This window comes from Notechis scutatus, chromosome 2 (assembly GCF_049901735.1).
Source record: "Notechis scutatus isolate UNSWTSFEM ecotype Mainland chromosome 2, rNotScu1.2, whole genome shotgun sequence".
Classification (NCBI taxonomy): domain Eukaryota; kingdom Metazoa; phylum Chordata; class Lepidosauria; order Squamata; family Elapidae; genus Notechis; species Notechis scutatus.
The window spans coordinates 7,507,272-7,522,974 of NC_142010.1; the positions used below are offsets into that span (position 1 = coordinate 7,507,272).

Genomic DNA, 15,703 nt, shown 5'->3' on the forward strand with positions numbered 1-15,703 from the left:
TGATCTGGATTTTTCATCTATCCATCAATACTTTCTGTTGTTTCTCCCTCATATTCTTCACTAAGATCTTAGTTTTTTCTTTATTTATTTTCAGTCCTGAAACCTCCCCATATTTCTCTATCTTTTCTATCGACTTAGGTTCTGTTTCCAACGGTTCTTCCAATATAAAGACCAGATCATCTGCAAATGCTTGCAGTTTATACTCCTTTTTTATTTTCATTCCCTTTATTTCTTCATTTTCCTGAATATTTCTGTTCAATACTTCCAAAGTCAATTCAAATAACAATGATGACAGTGGACATCCTTGTCCAGTTCCTTTTTTAATATTTATATTATTTGTCAAATCTCCATTTATCATTACTTTTGCTGTTTGTCTATAATATATTGCCTCAATAACCTGATTAAATCTTTCTCCGAAGCCCATCTCCTTCATTTGCAACAACATAAATTGCCAATTTACATTATCAAAAGCTTTCTGTGCATCTAGAAAAATCAAGGCCATTTGTTTCTCTGGATGTTTTTCATAGTATTCCAGTTTATTCAATATTATCTTCATATTTTTTATTTGTCTCTTAGGCAGAAATCCATTTTGATCAAGTGTATAAAATGATTCAAATATATTTGAAGTCTTTCTGCCAGTTTTGAAACAAATATTTTGTAATCTGCATTTAGCAGTGATATTGGTCTATAATTTTTTATTTATTGTAAGTCAGTGTCTTCTTTTGGTATAAATGTAATATATGCCTCTGTCCATGAATCAGGGACTTTATTTTTTGTCAAAACCTCATTCATTACTTTGAGCATTATGATACTGATTGGTTCCTGTATTGTCTTATAAAATTCTGCTGGTAACCCATCCAGGCCAGGCGCTTTCTCAGTGTTTTGTCTATTTATTGCCTCTGTCAGTTCCATCAATTCTAGCATTATCTTTGTTTCATCAGAAATTTTAGGTAATTCTGCTTCTCGCGGGTACTGTTTAATTTTCCCTTCCTCAATATTCCCTTGCTCATATAGTTTCTCATAATATTTCTGTACTATTTCTTTTTTCTTCTTCATTTCCATGACATACCATTCCATTTTCATCTATTAGTTGTGTTATTTCAGATCCCTCTCTTTCTTCAGTTTATACGCTAACCATCTGCCTGGTTTATTGGTATTTTCGAAAAAGTTCTGTTTAGCTCTCCTAATTTTTTGTGCCAGTTTTTCTTTTTCCATTAGTCCCATTTTATGCTTATCTATGTCCATCTGATTTTTAAGATTCTTCTGCTATGGATCTCATTGCAGTTCTTTTTCCAGTTTTTTGTAGTCCTCTTCTAAATTCTGTTGTGTTTGTCTTTTTTGTTTATATTCCTTCTTCTTGTATAAGTTTAACATAGGCCTTCATACATTTTGTAATGATGTATCCTCCTTTTTATTTTTTTTGAAGAAAATAGCCAGTTCTTTTTCCATATTTTGAATATTTTTTTTCCTTCAAAATTAAGTTATTCAATGTCCATCTTGACCTTTCTTTTTTCCCTTCCATTTGACCCATATTGGATTATGGTCCGCCCAAGTACTCGTTTCAATATTTACTTCTTGTATATTTACAATTAAGTCCGTTGACATCCAAATCATGTCTATCCTTGATCATGATAAGTGCCTATTACAGTAAAATGTATATTGTCTATTATTGTTATTCAATTCTCTCCATACGTCTTTAATGCTCAGTTCCTCTGCCATCTTGAAGAAGGATTTCGGCAATGTCTTTCTACTTTTTTTATTGACTTTCTGTGTTTTGTAGTCCAACTCTATCCATTATGACATTAAAATCTCCAAGAATGCATATATTGTCATATTCCAATTCAATTATTTTTTAATGTAATTTCTTGTAGAATTCTTCTTGCTTATCATTTGGTGCATATATTACAATTAAAAGAATCTTTATTACCTATTATTTCTACCATTAGTATTCTCCCTTCTTCATCTGTAAAAATTAGTTTCACTTTTATTGTATTCTTGATATATAAAACTACTCTTTTATTTTGTTGTGCCAATGAAGTGTATAGATTCCCAATTCTAAGACAATTCAAAACTTGTGCATGTTGTTTCTTTTTTTCCCCCAAAAAGTTTATCCTGGACTCTCTTGCAGCATAGATAGAAAGGGTGTTCTCAGGTAATTATACCAACGCCCATTTGCTTAACAACTACAGAGGAACAGATACAAGTTGGCACTGTCATGTGACATCATGCTTAATGATTGAACTGTTTAATGACGCAAATATCAGTTCCAATTGTGGTAGGTTAAGTGAGGACTACTTGACTAGAGATGTCACCAGAGTACTTGTGGACACTGTTTTCTGCTCTTATTTGCAGCTGAGGACTTCCATGGACAAAAAACATGTCTAAATTTACCTCAGAAGGTTTGAATGTAAACATTCTGGGACATTTTATCAGACTTGAAATACATAGATTTTCACATGAATACATATGTAGGTGGGTATACCTGTTATTTCACTCTGTAGGAATATGTCTGCAATTATATAATCTATCCCTGGTACTTCAAGTTATAATTGATGATAGTCCTTTGTGTTGCTAAGAATTTGTGATGGACCCAATTAAACAACTGAATTTGATTGAATGCATATTTGAACATGTATCTCAATCATCTTCCATGTGTCGAATGAATCAAAAATAAGGTAAGTGATTACTCTAGTATTGGGGCATGTTTGCTTTTTCATTGTAATATTTACTTGTTTGTTTTTTCACATCATCTCTAACCATTTCATAAACAATTAATGTTACACTTTTCTCTGAATCTTACAGACAAAGAATATCTTAGAACGCCCTTTCTATCTACCCTGCAAAACAGTCCAGCCCCACCCTTGCTGGGTCCAGGACACTCAGGACAACTGCAAATAACAAGCAACATTGAAAAGGAAAATGAATCAAGCCAGAAATCAAAATAATTTCTATTTCCTTCAGAAAACCACACAATTCTCCTCCTCCTCTTCCAGAAGTTGTTAGACAAAAGACAGAAAATTAAAAAAGATTTCAAGCCAGAATAAGAAGATTATGTACAACTCAAGGATACATTACATTAAATGTCAAGGGCAATTATATTTCATTCAGCATATCTGGAAGTAAGTTGGAGGAAAAGGTGAATAGAAAAGCCATGCCTCTCCTTGTGAGGAAGAAAATGGCTTGAATAAAAGCACGACTAAACAAGGCATGGTCACAATTCCAGTCTGGTGATACAACAGTAGATTGACTCCAGAGAGAAACTGTACAAGTGTCTAGATAGTGGGAAAAGCTTCATTAGAAATTATGAGACAACAGAGCACTCACACAGAAGAGAAACCCTTTGAATGTCCTGATTATGGGAAAGTCAAAATTCCAGTCTGGTGATATACCAGAAGACTCTCATAGGACAGAAATGCTTTGAATGTCCTGATTGTTGCAAAACTTTCAGTTGTAATCCCAACTTGGTGATACATCAGAAGAATCAAAAGGAGAAAACCCTTTCAATGTCCGGACTAGAAGTTCCAGTCATAATTCCAGCTTGATAATACATCAGAGGATTCACTGCAGGAGAAACCCTATGAGTGTTGAAATTGTGGGAAAGGTTGCATTACAAATTCCCACCTCTTGAGACACAAGAGCACGCACACAGGAGAGAAACCCTTTGAATGTCCTATCTATGAGGAAAGTTTCAATCAGAATTCCAACATGATGATACGCCAGGGGCCTCACACAGGAGAGAAACTCTTTGAATGTCCTGACTGTGGGAAAAGTTTTAGACAGAATTCCAGCCTAGTGATACACCAGAGGACTCACACAGGAGAGAAACCCTTTGAATGTCCTATTTGTGGCAAAGGTTTCAGTAATAATTCGAGCCTGGTGAAGCACCAGAGGACTCACACAGGAGAGAAACCCTTCGAATGTCCTTACTGTGGAAAAAGATTCAGACAGAATTCCCACCTGGTGATACACCAGAGGACTCACACAGGAGAGAAACCCTATGAATGTCCTGACTGTGGGAAAAGTTTCAGTCAGAATTCTGACCTGGTGAAACACCAGAGGACTCACACAGGAGAAAAACCCTTTGAATGCCCTATTTGTGGAAAAAGTTTTAATCGCAATTTCCACCTGGTCATACACCAGAGGACTCACACAGGAGAGAAACCCTTTGAATGTCCTATCTGTGGGAAAAGTTTTAGTGAACATTCCCACCTGGTAATACACCAGAGGACTCACACAGGAGAGAAGCCCTTTCAATGTCCTATTTGTGGGAAAAAATTTAGTCGCAATTCCCACCTGATGATACACCAGAGGACTCACACAGGAGAGAAACCCTTTGAATGTCCTATTTGTGGGGAAAGTTTTAGTCGCAATTCCGCACTGGTAATACACCAGAGGACCCACACAGGAGAGAAACCATTTGAATGTCCTGATTGTGGGAAATGTTGCATTACAAATTACAGCCTCATGAGACACAAGAGGACTCACACAGGAGAGAAACCCTATGACTGTCCTGACTGTGGGAAAAGTTTCAGTGACAATTCCAGCCTGGTGATACACCAGAGGACTCACACAGGAGAGAAACCCTTTAAATGTCCTGATTGTGGAAAAAGTTTCAGTCACAATTCCGAACTGGTAATACACCAGAGGACTCACACAGGAGAGAAACCATTTGAATGTCCTATTTGTGGGAAAAGTTTTAGTCGCAATTCCCACCTGGTAATACACCAGTGGACTCACACAGGAGAGAAACCCTTTGAATGTCCTGATTGTGGGAAATGTTTCATTACAAATTCCAGTCTCATGAGACACCAGAGGACTCACACAGGAGAGAAACCCTACAAATGTCCTATCTGTGGGGAAAGTTTCAGTGAGAATTCCTACCTGGTAATACACCAGAGGACTCATACAGGAGAGAAACCCTTTGAATGTCCTGATTGTGGGAAAAGTTTCAGTCACAATTCTTGGCTGGTAACACACCAGAGGATTCACACAGGAGAGAAACCATTTGAATGTCCAGACTGTGGAAAACGTTTTAGTCAGAATTCCCACCTCATGAGACACCAGAGAACTCACACAGGAGATAAACCCTTTTGAATGTCCTGATTGTGGGAAAAGTTTCAGTCAGAATTCCTATTTTTTAATACACCAGACTCACACCGTGGGAAAATCTTACAAATTTCCAGTCTGTGGACTTTACTTCAAGCATAAATCATCCCTTTGTGCACACAAGGAAATCCACATGAGGCAAAGGTTGAAGAGTTTAGAGAAGGATTGAATTTCATTTGTGATCTCCCATTCACAGTGTAGGTGAGAAATTGACTGAATTCTGGCTGGATTCTTTGTATTCAAACTTTTCTCAGGATTAAAATTATAGGTGCAGAGAAAATGAAATTGGAAAATGGCTAACAGCCATTTTCTGGTTATCAGCAGAATCTTGTAGATTTGCAGAAGAAGTGGAATTCCTCAAAAAGGAATCTTGGATGGTGCTTTTGTATTGCAGGAAGTTAGCACCCATCCCTCTCCTAGGAAAATGAAATATCCTAGGAAATATTAAAAAGGCAGAATATTTCCCCTAAAAGGAGAAGTAGAAACTCAGAAGCAGAAACTCACCTCAGAAGCAGAAGCTCACCCCCACCTTTGTTAATGGACGGGCCATTAAGGCCTAGGCCTGAGTATTCTACATAATAAAGGCCTCTGCCCATCTTATCACCTGGCCGGGGAGGATTGCATCAGCAGCACTCAGGTGAAGCCATGTGGTCTAGACAAAGCCTATAAAGTTAGCTAAGACCCCACCCCTGGTGGGGGATACATTTCTTACACAGGAACAGGAAACACTTAAGGTGGGGCCCAACAGAGGGTATATAAGTAAAGGTTCCTTAGCATCTCAACCCTTCTTTTCCTTCACCCAACATCTTGAAGCATGTGGTCCTGTTCACCCTTAAAACATCTTTCCAAACAGCCTCCATGTTTCCAGTGTCTTTTCCCCCCTTGGAACTGAACCCAGAAGGATAATTCTTCCAACAGTATGTTGATTATGGACCCACATGTGAGTTTCAATCTTCTACTTTGGTTTCACCCAGATTTTAAGCCCCAGAATTGAAAGTGAAAAAAGATGATCACGTGCTTCAAGATGTTGGGTGAAGGAAAAGAAGGAAGAGCTGAGATCCCGAGAGTCCCTTATACACCCTCTGTTGGGCCCCACCTTAGTGTTTCCTGTTCCTGTGCAAGAAAGGTATCCCATTGGCTGTCAGACTCCCAGGGGTGGGGGTCTTTGCTAACTTTGTAGGTTTTGTCTGGACCACATGGCTTCATCTGAATGCTGGCTGATGCAATCTTCCCAGGCTAGATGGTGAGGTGGGTTGAGGCCTTCATTATGTAGAATACTCTGGCCCAGGCCTTAATGGCTCACCCATTAACAAAGGTGGGGGTGAGCTTCTGCTTCTGAGGGGAGGTTCTGCTTCTGAGTTTCTACTTTTGGAGGGGGGGGGGAATTCTGCCTTTTTAATATTTCCTAGGATATTTCATTTTCCTAGGAGAGGGGTCGGTTTTAATTTCCAACAATCTCCCCTTTTGCCAAAATATGTGGGTGGAACACACATGTTATTGGCAAAACATTAAAATCAATCAGATCAGGGAGACTTGATGGGTGCTTTTAATTTTTCTGATGCAAAGAGGGAGGCATTGATAAAGAGGCAACAGAAAAGGATTCCTTCAGTGGCTCCCAAAAGCTTTCAACCATGAAGATTTTAGCAACCAGGAGAAGAGTTCTGGAAGGAAATTTAAGTATCCAATTTTCCATGCCAATTATTTCCAGATGTTTGGTGTCACTTTCTGTGAGCATACAGTCAAGTTTCAAGCAAGCACAAGTCCCAAAATTCTTCACAGCCATGGTTTTCCTTTAAATTACAAGCTGCCCATTTCCAAGGGATGGTTACTAAACCTGCCTAGCTCTTTGCTTCCAGGGTTTGTGAGGCCAAATTGAGGTTAGCCAGTGTGCAATCCAGGCTATTTAGTATTTTTAAAATTACACACAATGAGCCCTGGGACACCTACTCATGAGACCACCAATGCAACATATCCTGCTTTTCTGGACAACTGGGCAGCATCTTTTGTGAGTCACAGTCAGGGCTTGGGGTTTGGAGATCTCTTTTCTGCTATCTCTTCAAGTGAGGGAATTGCCTGAAGGGGACGCCCCCTCCCCCATTGGATTCGCAGGGAGATATGACTGGGCCTTAGTGCCACAGAGCAGCAAAAAAATCACAACAAAAACACATTAAAAAAAGAAGCCAGGAGCAGCTTTGTGTGGAAGTAGATGAAGGGGATAACCTCTGTCTAATTCTGAATGGTGTGTGTCTCTGTGTGCTTGTGTATGCAGCTACTTTTACAATACAGACAATACAAACATGGTGGACAATTTCGCCTCCCACCAAACATAAGTCGAAGGTGTTCAGAATTTGCTGGGCCAGCCACTCAAATACAATCCTTACATGAGTACATCAGACTGATTACAATATAAATGATACAAGAAAGAAAACATTACAATGAATTTCACATTACAATGAATTTCCACCCTCCCCCCCATAATCTTTCTAACTGTCTTCTGGGGATTGAAAAGAGTCTTTTAATCTTTTCTTTCATGTTAAAAAATTCTTTATTGAAATTCAAAATATAAAAAAGTTTACAAAATTCAAAATATTAAAAAGTTTACAAAAATGTCTATAAAGATGTGTCAATACCTTTCAACATCATTTTCTTGACAGTTCAATAAGTACAGTACATACAATTAATACTTGACAGTTGTTTATAGTATTAGTAATACTAATTCACAGTGCCTTAATAATATTAATAAAAAAGTAATTCATATATATAGGTCGATGGTTCAAAGAAGAAAAAGAATATATTAATACTAAGTATATATATATATATATATATATATATATATATATATATATATATATATATATATATATATATATATATATATATACACACACACACACACACACACATACATATATACATATCTATATCTATCAAAGATCAGAGATAAATCTATCTATCAAAGATCAGAGATAAATCTATAATTATAGTCTATGTACTGTGCTGTATATTCCATAGCCATAAGAGGAGATAAGGTATACATTTTTAGCTATACAATATAACTACATAAATATTATAAATTAAATATGAATATTTATATAAATCTGGCAGTTTCTCAATTTCAACGGCTTCTCATTGAGCCTACATATATACCAATATGCCAATTTTATTTCCTCTTTTGACCTATATTTATCATGTTTTACTGTCTACCCATTGATACCAGATTGAGTAATATTCTTATTTTTCTTTGTCATTTAATTTCCATCTCTGCCCATTCCAAGATTATACGAATTATAACTTCATCTGACAGAATGGTGGACATCTTCCAAGCCTGAGCTAGCACAATTCTTGCTGCCGTTATTATATGTATAATCAAGTATTGGATCTGTTTGGAGTATTTATCTTTAATAATTCCCAGGAGAAATAATTCTGGCTTCCATTCCAACCTACAATGGGTAATTTCCTCTAACCATGTTTGTGTCTTAATCCAATATTTTTTAATTTCTGGGCATAGCCAACAGACATGGAAGAAGGTACCTTGTGTTCTCTTACATTTCCAACAGTTCGGGTTCAGCTTAGGATACATTTTTGCAAGCCTGGATGGTGCTAAATGCCAACGATAAAGCATTTTATATAGATTTTCTTTATATGCAACCGACTTTGTCAAAGAAAAATTTTTATGCCACACTTTTCCCCAGTCATCTAATTCAATGTTATGTCCAAAATTTTTAGCCCAGGCTAACATGGATCCTTCAACAATTTCCTCTTCTAAGTTGAAGTTTAATAAATAATTGTATATTTTAGATATTATTTTTTCTTCTGATCCTAGCAATAGTTTATCTAGCTGGGTTGCTTTTATTTCAAATCCAAATTCTTCTAAGTTTTTTTTATATCTCGTCTGCACTTGAAGGTATGGCCACCAATCTAATATTCCTTGTGTTTCTAATTCTTGACTTGTTTTAAGTCTTCCTCGATTATCCAAAATTTGATAGTATTTTACTTTTTTGCTGATATCCAAAATATTTGGGTGGATCATTGCCTCCATAGTGGACAGCCAACCTGGATTTTGGTATAATGTTTCTTCCTAATTTCTTCCCTGGTGTTTATCAATGAATCTCGTAAAACATGCCTGTAAAAATAGGAGTGGTTCTTATTCCTAGGGTTCCATATGAAGGCATGCCTATCCTAATGTCAAAATTCTCCTATTTTCTAATTTAATCCAGTCGTTAATCCATACTAGAGATGCTTCTTTGTAGTAAGTCTCCCATATTGGGAGTCCAAAGACACCTCTGCTTTTGATATCCTGTAAGTAAATTGATTTTATTCTTGCTTTTTTCCCTGACCATATAAATTGCATAATTATTTTATTTAGATCTATATAAAAATTTTAATCTAATGTTATAGGTATAGTTTGGAGCAAATATAACAATTTGGGTAGGACATTCGTTTTAATTGTAGATATTTGCCCTAAAAGTGAAAACTGTAATTTACTCCTATTTGTCCAAATCATTCCTTATTTGCTGTATAAGTTTTATATAGTTATCCTTTTTACAATTTGGAGGCTCATTCTTTCAATTCCCTTTTATCTTTTGCGGTCAAATTTTTAACTAGCATTTTGGTTTTGTCTTTATTAATTTTAAGACCTGTTGCCTCGCCAAATTTTTCTATTTCCTACAACAGTATCAGGCCAGATTCCAATGGGTCTTCAATAATAAATGCCATGTCATCAGCAAAAGCCTGTAATTTGTATTCTTTTTTAATTTGGGTTCCTTTTATTTCCTTAATTAATCTAATTCTTCTTAATAATATTTCTAATGTCAGGATGAAAAGCAGAGGTGACAAAGAGCAGCCTAACTCATTTCGTTATTTCAAATGATTTTGTCATTTCCCCATTTATTAATATGCTTGCCTTTTGAGTGGAGTAAGACATTTCTATCATATTTTCAAATCTTTCTCCAAATTTCATAAATGTAATCTGTTGAATCATAAACTTCCAATTTACATTATCAAATGCTTTTTGTGCATCCAGGAAGACAAGAGCCACTTGACTTCCCGGATGTGTTTCATAATATTCTGATATATTAATTATTGTTCTTATGTTATTCCTAATTTATCGCATTGGGAGAAATCCATTTTGGTCAAGATGTATTCTCATTGACGCTGCCACGAGAGTCCAGGGATGGGTTAAGGTCCTCCTTCTGACGTCATAGAGCTGAGTCTGCCACTATAAAAAGCCAGCCTCTGGCTGCCCCCCCATTTTTGGCTTAGCTTCTTGTCTGAGAGCTAGTCTCTGGAACGATTGCTTTTAAATAGCTAAAAGAGAGTTTGAAATCAGGAGACAGCAAATAATTGAAAAATCCAGCTCCCGGGGCTCTGGTAGAGCACTGTCTCAGGAGAGTGGGGATCCATTCTCCTGCAGCATCAAGGCTTCGGCGCTGCCTCAAAAAGGGCTTCGGACCCAGGGAGCCTTCATTGAAGCCTCTCACACAGCTCCATAGATCACAGGGCTCGCTGCTGCCCAAGCCGCTTGACAGCTGACTCCAGAGCTTTATTCTATCACTCCTCAGCTGTTTCGCTACGATTAGTTCGCTCGGGGGCTGGTAAGAGCTTATTGAGCGAAGGAGGAAGCAAAGCCGTCCCAGAGCCCCTACACATGGTGGGAGGCCATCTTGTTTAGCCAGACGGCCATTTTGTTGGGGGGGAAAAGTTTCCCCAGGGCCTCACAGTCTCAGAATTTGCCTGGCCCAGAGCAATGGGAAGCACCTCAGTGGGGAAGCTCACAGCATCCTTGGTGTCTACTCTGTTGCCAATATGGAAAGAGAAGCACCCCAACCTGGCCACAAAGAATTGGAAGAACCCCAAGACACACAAGCCCCTTTGAGAAAGAAAAAAAAGACAAAGAGGTCCTTCTGCCAACAGAAAAGCTGCTGCAAAAATCAGAGCCAAAGCCCTAGCTCCTAGACAGACTTCAAAATCGGAGCTCAGGGCTGAGAAGAAAAGGCATGTGGCCATTGAAAAAACAGTTTGAAAAGAGTTTGGCACAAATGCAAGCCCAAATTCATCAGATCTCTCATCCTGGGGAGGTGCATGTTGGCCCTGAGGTTTCTTCCAAGGGTGGTGAATTGGCTTCCAGTCACCTGTTAGCTTGGTCCCCTGAGAGAGTGGAGGAAGATCAGTTTCCCGAAGACCTGAGCAGATCAGGGCCTTCCTCTAGACAGGCTACCTGGGGGCCTGGCCATTCTTTCCTAGGGGCTCAGGGGGCTCACGGGGGGCATAGGCCTAGGCCTGAAGCAACCTACACCCCCACTGCTGGTCTACATTCGGAGAATAGGCCTTAGGACATAAGGTAGCCATTAAGCAGGGCCTAGCAGAAGGATTCAAACAATTCCTTCACCCTCAAGGAGGAGGCCCAGCTTTGTTAAGCCAGGGTCTTCCACAAGGGGTCTCCCATTCTCAAAAGGGTGTTCCCAGACATCAGTTCTGTTTTCAGCCCTCCTATTCAGAGTGGAGGGAGGAAGAGAAGGAAGACTATTCCAAAACCTCCAACCAAAGTCACTCTGGTCATTCTGAGGCACAGGAAGGGGAACTTATAGACCCCAATATGTCTGAGGAAGAGGACCTCAGAGTTGATCAGCTACCAGTAGCAGGGGTTTTTAGGCCTTCTTAATTCAAGCCCTTGTTACACAAGGCTTTGGTCACTGCACAGCTAAGCCCTGAGGAGGTGGCCTCTGAACCACAGGCATCTACTTCTGGCCACTCTGACTCACTATTCTCCATGGGCCCGTCCCTGCCCAATGCCCTGGTCATACCTTCACTGGATGCCCCAGTGGTGGCCTTGTTTTCTTCCTCAGGCACTCCTACTAAGCCAGAGGATGTCCTCAAGGCAGAGGACAAATGATCCAAGCAAACTCTCAAGCGCGCTCACCAGGCAGCGGCTTGGGCGATTAGAGCATCTACGGCAGGGGTGGGCAAACTTTTTGGCTCGGGGCCGCATTGACTTTTAAAATTTGACAGACGGGCCGGGTCAGCACAAGATTTTTTGGGAATCGCCCCCACCCTTCCCCCACCTCTTCTCCTCCTTCCCCTCCCCTCGGAGGCTCCCCCCCTCGGAGGCCCCTGAGCCAGGAGTTGCTACCGCCGGCGCAGCTCCGCGGCTCCAGTCCCGCGTTGCCTTGGGAAGGAAAGGCAAAAGGAAGAGCCGCGGCGGTGCTTTGCAACGGAGCAGCGGCACCGGAGGCTCAGGCTCAGCGGCTCCTGGTTTTGCCTTTTCCTTCCCAAGGCAACGCGGACTGGAGCCGCACGGAGCTGCGCCGGCGGTAGCAACTCCTGACAGCCCCAGCCGGACACCTGAGCAGAGCCTGGGTGAAACTGCCTGTTGCTGCTGCCGGAGCACCGCCGGTCGCCTCCTCCAAGCAGCCTGCCCGCCCACCGGCTTCCCTCTGCCGCGCGGCTCAGGGCCAGGCGCAGCGCCGCGAGTTAAAGGAAGCCGAAAGTGGCTGGGAAGTTGCTCGGGTGCTGGGAGCAGGCTTTTAAAGTGCTGCCCGAGCAAAGTTTAAGCAGCCCGCCCACCCGCCGGGCGAACCCTTCCTGCTCCTCGGCGGGAAGACCCTCCAGCCTGCAAACTTTGCCTTTGCAAAGTTTAAGCCTGGAAGCCCTGGAAACCCAAACAACTTCCCAGCAACTTTCGGCTTCCTTTTAACTCGCAGGCGCCGTGCCTGGCGGAGGGAAGCCCGGAGCCTCCTCCAAGCAGTCCGCCCGCCTGCCCGCCGGGCTTCCCCTGCCGTGCGGCTTGGGGCCAGGCGCGAGCGCCCGTGAGTTAAAAGGAAGCCGAAAGTTGCTGGGAAGTTGCTCGGGTGCTGGGAGCAGGCTTTTAAAGTGCCGCCCGAGCAAAGTTTAAGCCTGGAAGCCCCGGAAATCTGAGCAACTTCCCAGCAACTTTTGGCTTCGTTTTAACTCGCGGGCGCTCGCGCCTGCCCGAGCCGCACGGCGGAGGGAAGCCCGGAGCCGCCGGTCGCTCCTCCAAGCAGCCCGCCTGCCCGCCCGACCGCCGGGCTTCCCTCCGCTGTGCGGCTCGGGGCCAGGCACGAGCGCCCGCGAGTTAAAACGCGGAAAGTTGCTGGGAAGTTGCTCGGGTGCTGGGAGCAGGCTTTAAAGTGCCGCCTGAGCAGGACCGCTGAGCCGGGAACGGGCACCAAGGCAGGGCAAGGCTCCACCAGCAGTGGCCTAGCTTTAGGTGGCTCCAAGCAGCCCGCCCGCCCGCCGGGTGGAACCCTTCCCGCTCCTCGGCGGGAAGACGCTCCAGTCTGCAAGCTTTGCCTTTGCAAAGTTTAAGCCTGGAAGCCTCGGGAAAAAAGGGGGATCGGCGGGGACTCACCTTTGGAGAGGTCGCACTCGAAGGTGATTTCGAACTCCCAGTTTTGCAGCTTTGGGGGCCATGCGGCACAGGGCAATACGCCACGCCCAGCAATTTTTTTTCAGGGGCGGGCCGGATTGGACAGACCAATGGCAGCGATTTTTTTTCAGGGGCGAGCCGCATTGGACAGACCAACGGGCCAGATGTGGCCCACGGGCCGTAGTTTGCCCACCCCTGATCTACGGCCACCTCATTTTTTATGAGATCCTCATTGCGCTGGCTTCGCCAGCTTCAGGAGAGGCTTCCGCCCGCCAAGTTCAGGGCCCACCAAGACATCAATAAAATAATTGCAGTGGCGGAGTTTACAGCAGACGCCACCTTGAACTCGGCCAAATTCGCTTCCAGGGCCATGGCTTCTTCAGTTATGGCCAGACAACTGCTTTGGCTGCACAACTGGCAGTCTGACTCGCGCCAAAAATGGAAATTGGTATTGGCTCCATGCACAGGCGATAAGCTATTTGGTGACATCCTTGACCCATACTTGACAGAGACAAGGACAAGAGAAGGTCCTCTACTCGGCAGGGAAGAAGCCCAAGTATTGCCCTGGGTCTTACTATCATCCCTCATCCTTCAGATCTGATACCAGCCCTCAGTTCTCCAGAGGTCAGAGGTCCTTCCCTGCCCATCAGGAACAGCAGCCTGAAGCTTCCAGCAGGCAGCAATATGCCCCTGGTAAATGGCCCTTTCGAGGTGGAGAAGGTCATTCATTTAGACACTCGAAGTGAGTGCCCCATCTCTCCCCCATCGGAGGCCATTGGCTTTCTTTGCCTCCAGATGGGAGAAGTCTACATTGGACACCTGGGTTTGTGAGACAGTGATGTCTGGCCTCCGGCTGGAGTTTCTCTCCCCACCTCCACATTGGTTCGTCTACTACCCCACGTCAAGGGACAGTTCTAGATGGGCTCTTATGGAATCGGCAATCCAACATGTCATTGACATACGAGCTATTCAACCGGTTCCTATGCATCAACGAGGGCAAGGCTTCTACTCTCGCCTCTTCGTGATTCCAAAGGCCTCTAGGGGGTGCTGAGGTATTTTGGATTTGAAATTATTAAACAAATTTATCCCATACAGGCACTTTAAGATGCAGACCTTGCCTTCTATCCTTGAGAGCATTCGAGAGGGCAACCTCCTCTCCTCTAGACCTCACGGAGGCTTACCTCCATATCCCTATCTGGCCTCATCACCACCAGTTTCTCCATTTTTGTTATCAGAACGCCCATTTCCAGTACCGGGCTCTATCCTTCGTTCTCTTGTCTGCTTCAAGGGTCTTCATGAAAGTCTTGGCAGCTTGGGTGGCTTCACTTCGTACCATACCAGTGAGGGTCCAATGCTACCTGGATGACATACTCATCCAGTCACAGTCGATCCATTCGGCCCATCACAATCTTCACATCACAATACAGAGTCTACGAGACCACGGGTTTTCGATCAATCTATGGAAAAGTCACCTTTCCCCAACAACCAGGTTGCTCCACCTTGGGGCAATTATAGACACGTTGCACTGTGAGGTGTTTCTCTCCCCGGATCGAGGGGAGAGACTTCACAACTGCATCCTTCAGATTCGGCAGTTGAACAATGTTCTGTTGTCTCTACTGTCCCAAACCCTGGGAAAAATGATCTCCTGCATTGGGATCGTTCCGTGGGCCCATCTCCATGCCTGGGAAATCCAATGGTTCTTGCTCCCCTTTCAAGAGGCAGGAACTAGCCATTCGACCATGAGGGTTCAGGTTCCTTCACAGGTCATACGGTCCTTTGCATGGTGGCAGTCCCAAGCCGTAGGGAAGGGTTTTCCCTTCAAAGAGCCAGACAGGATACGACTCACCATAGATGCTAGTCTCCATGACTGGGGAGCTCATCTAGAGGAAGAAATAGCCCAGGGGTATTGGTCTCAAGCAGAAAGGACATGCCCCATAAACTGGCTGGAGCTCAGGACTATCTTCCTAGCCCTGAAACACTTTCGTACCATGGTGGCTGGTCAACATTGTTGGTCATGATTGACAATTTAGCCGCAAAAGCCCATGTCAACAGGCAAGGGGGGACCAGGGCCAGGACTCTCCCTACCAATTTGCTCACCCACCCAGCACCCCTGCACTCTTCTCACCCACTCACCTGCCTGTGTATTTCATGCCCTCAACCAACCAGTTTGCTCACCAGCCCAGGCATCCATAACCAGCCCATCAACCCTAC

The 15,703-nt window shown here is 42.9% G+C and overlaps 3 protein-coding genes across 3 annotated transcripts in view; 2 read left to right on the forward strand and 1 right to left on the reverse strand.

The window, feature by feature from the left end:
* Window positions 1-15,703, forward strand: part of LOC113431412 (uncharacterized) — a 170,464-nt gene that overhangs the window by 115,661 nt on the left and 39,100 nt on the right. The gene's annotated exons all lie outside the window — the stretch shown is intronic.
* Window positions 1-15,703, reverse strand: part of LOC113426492 (uncharacterized) — an 807,865-nt gene that overhangs the window by 86,389 nt on the left and 705,773 nt on the right. The gene's annotated exons all lie outside the window — the stretch shown is intronic.
* The window catches only part of LOC148131677 (uncharacterized), a 54,805-nt gene that overhangs the window by 21,769 nt on the left and 17,333 nt on the right, over window positions 1-15,703 (forward strand). The window contains 2 exon segments of the mRNA XM_087953147.1: window positions 3,520-5,085; window positions 5,087-5,743. Of these exon segments, the coding sequence (XP_087809273.1) occupies window positions 3,706-5,085; window positions 5,087-5,275 (1,569 nt within the window). The 5' untranslated portion in view covers window positions 3,520-3,705 and the 3' untranslated portion in view covers window positions 5,276-5,743.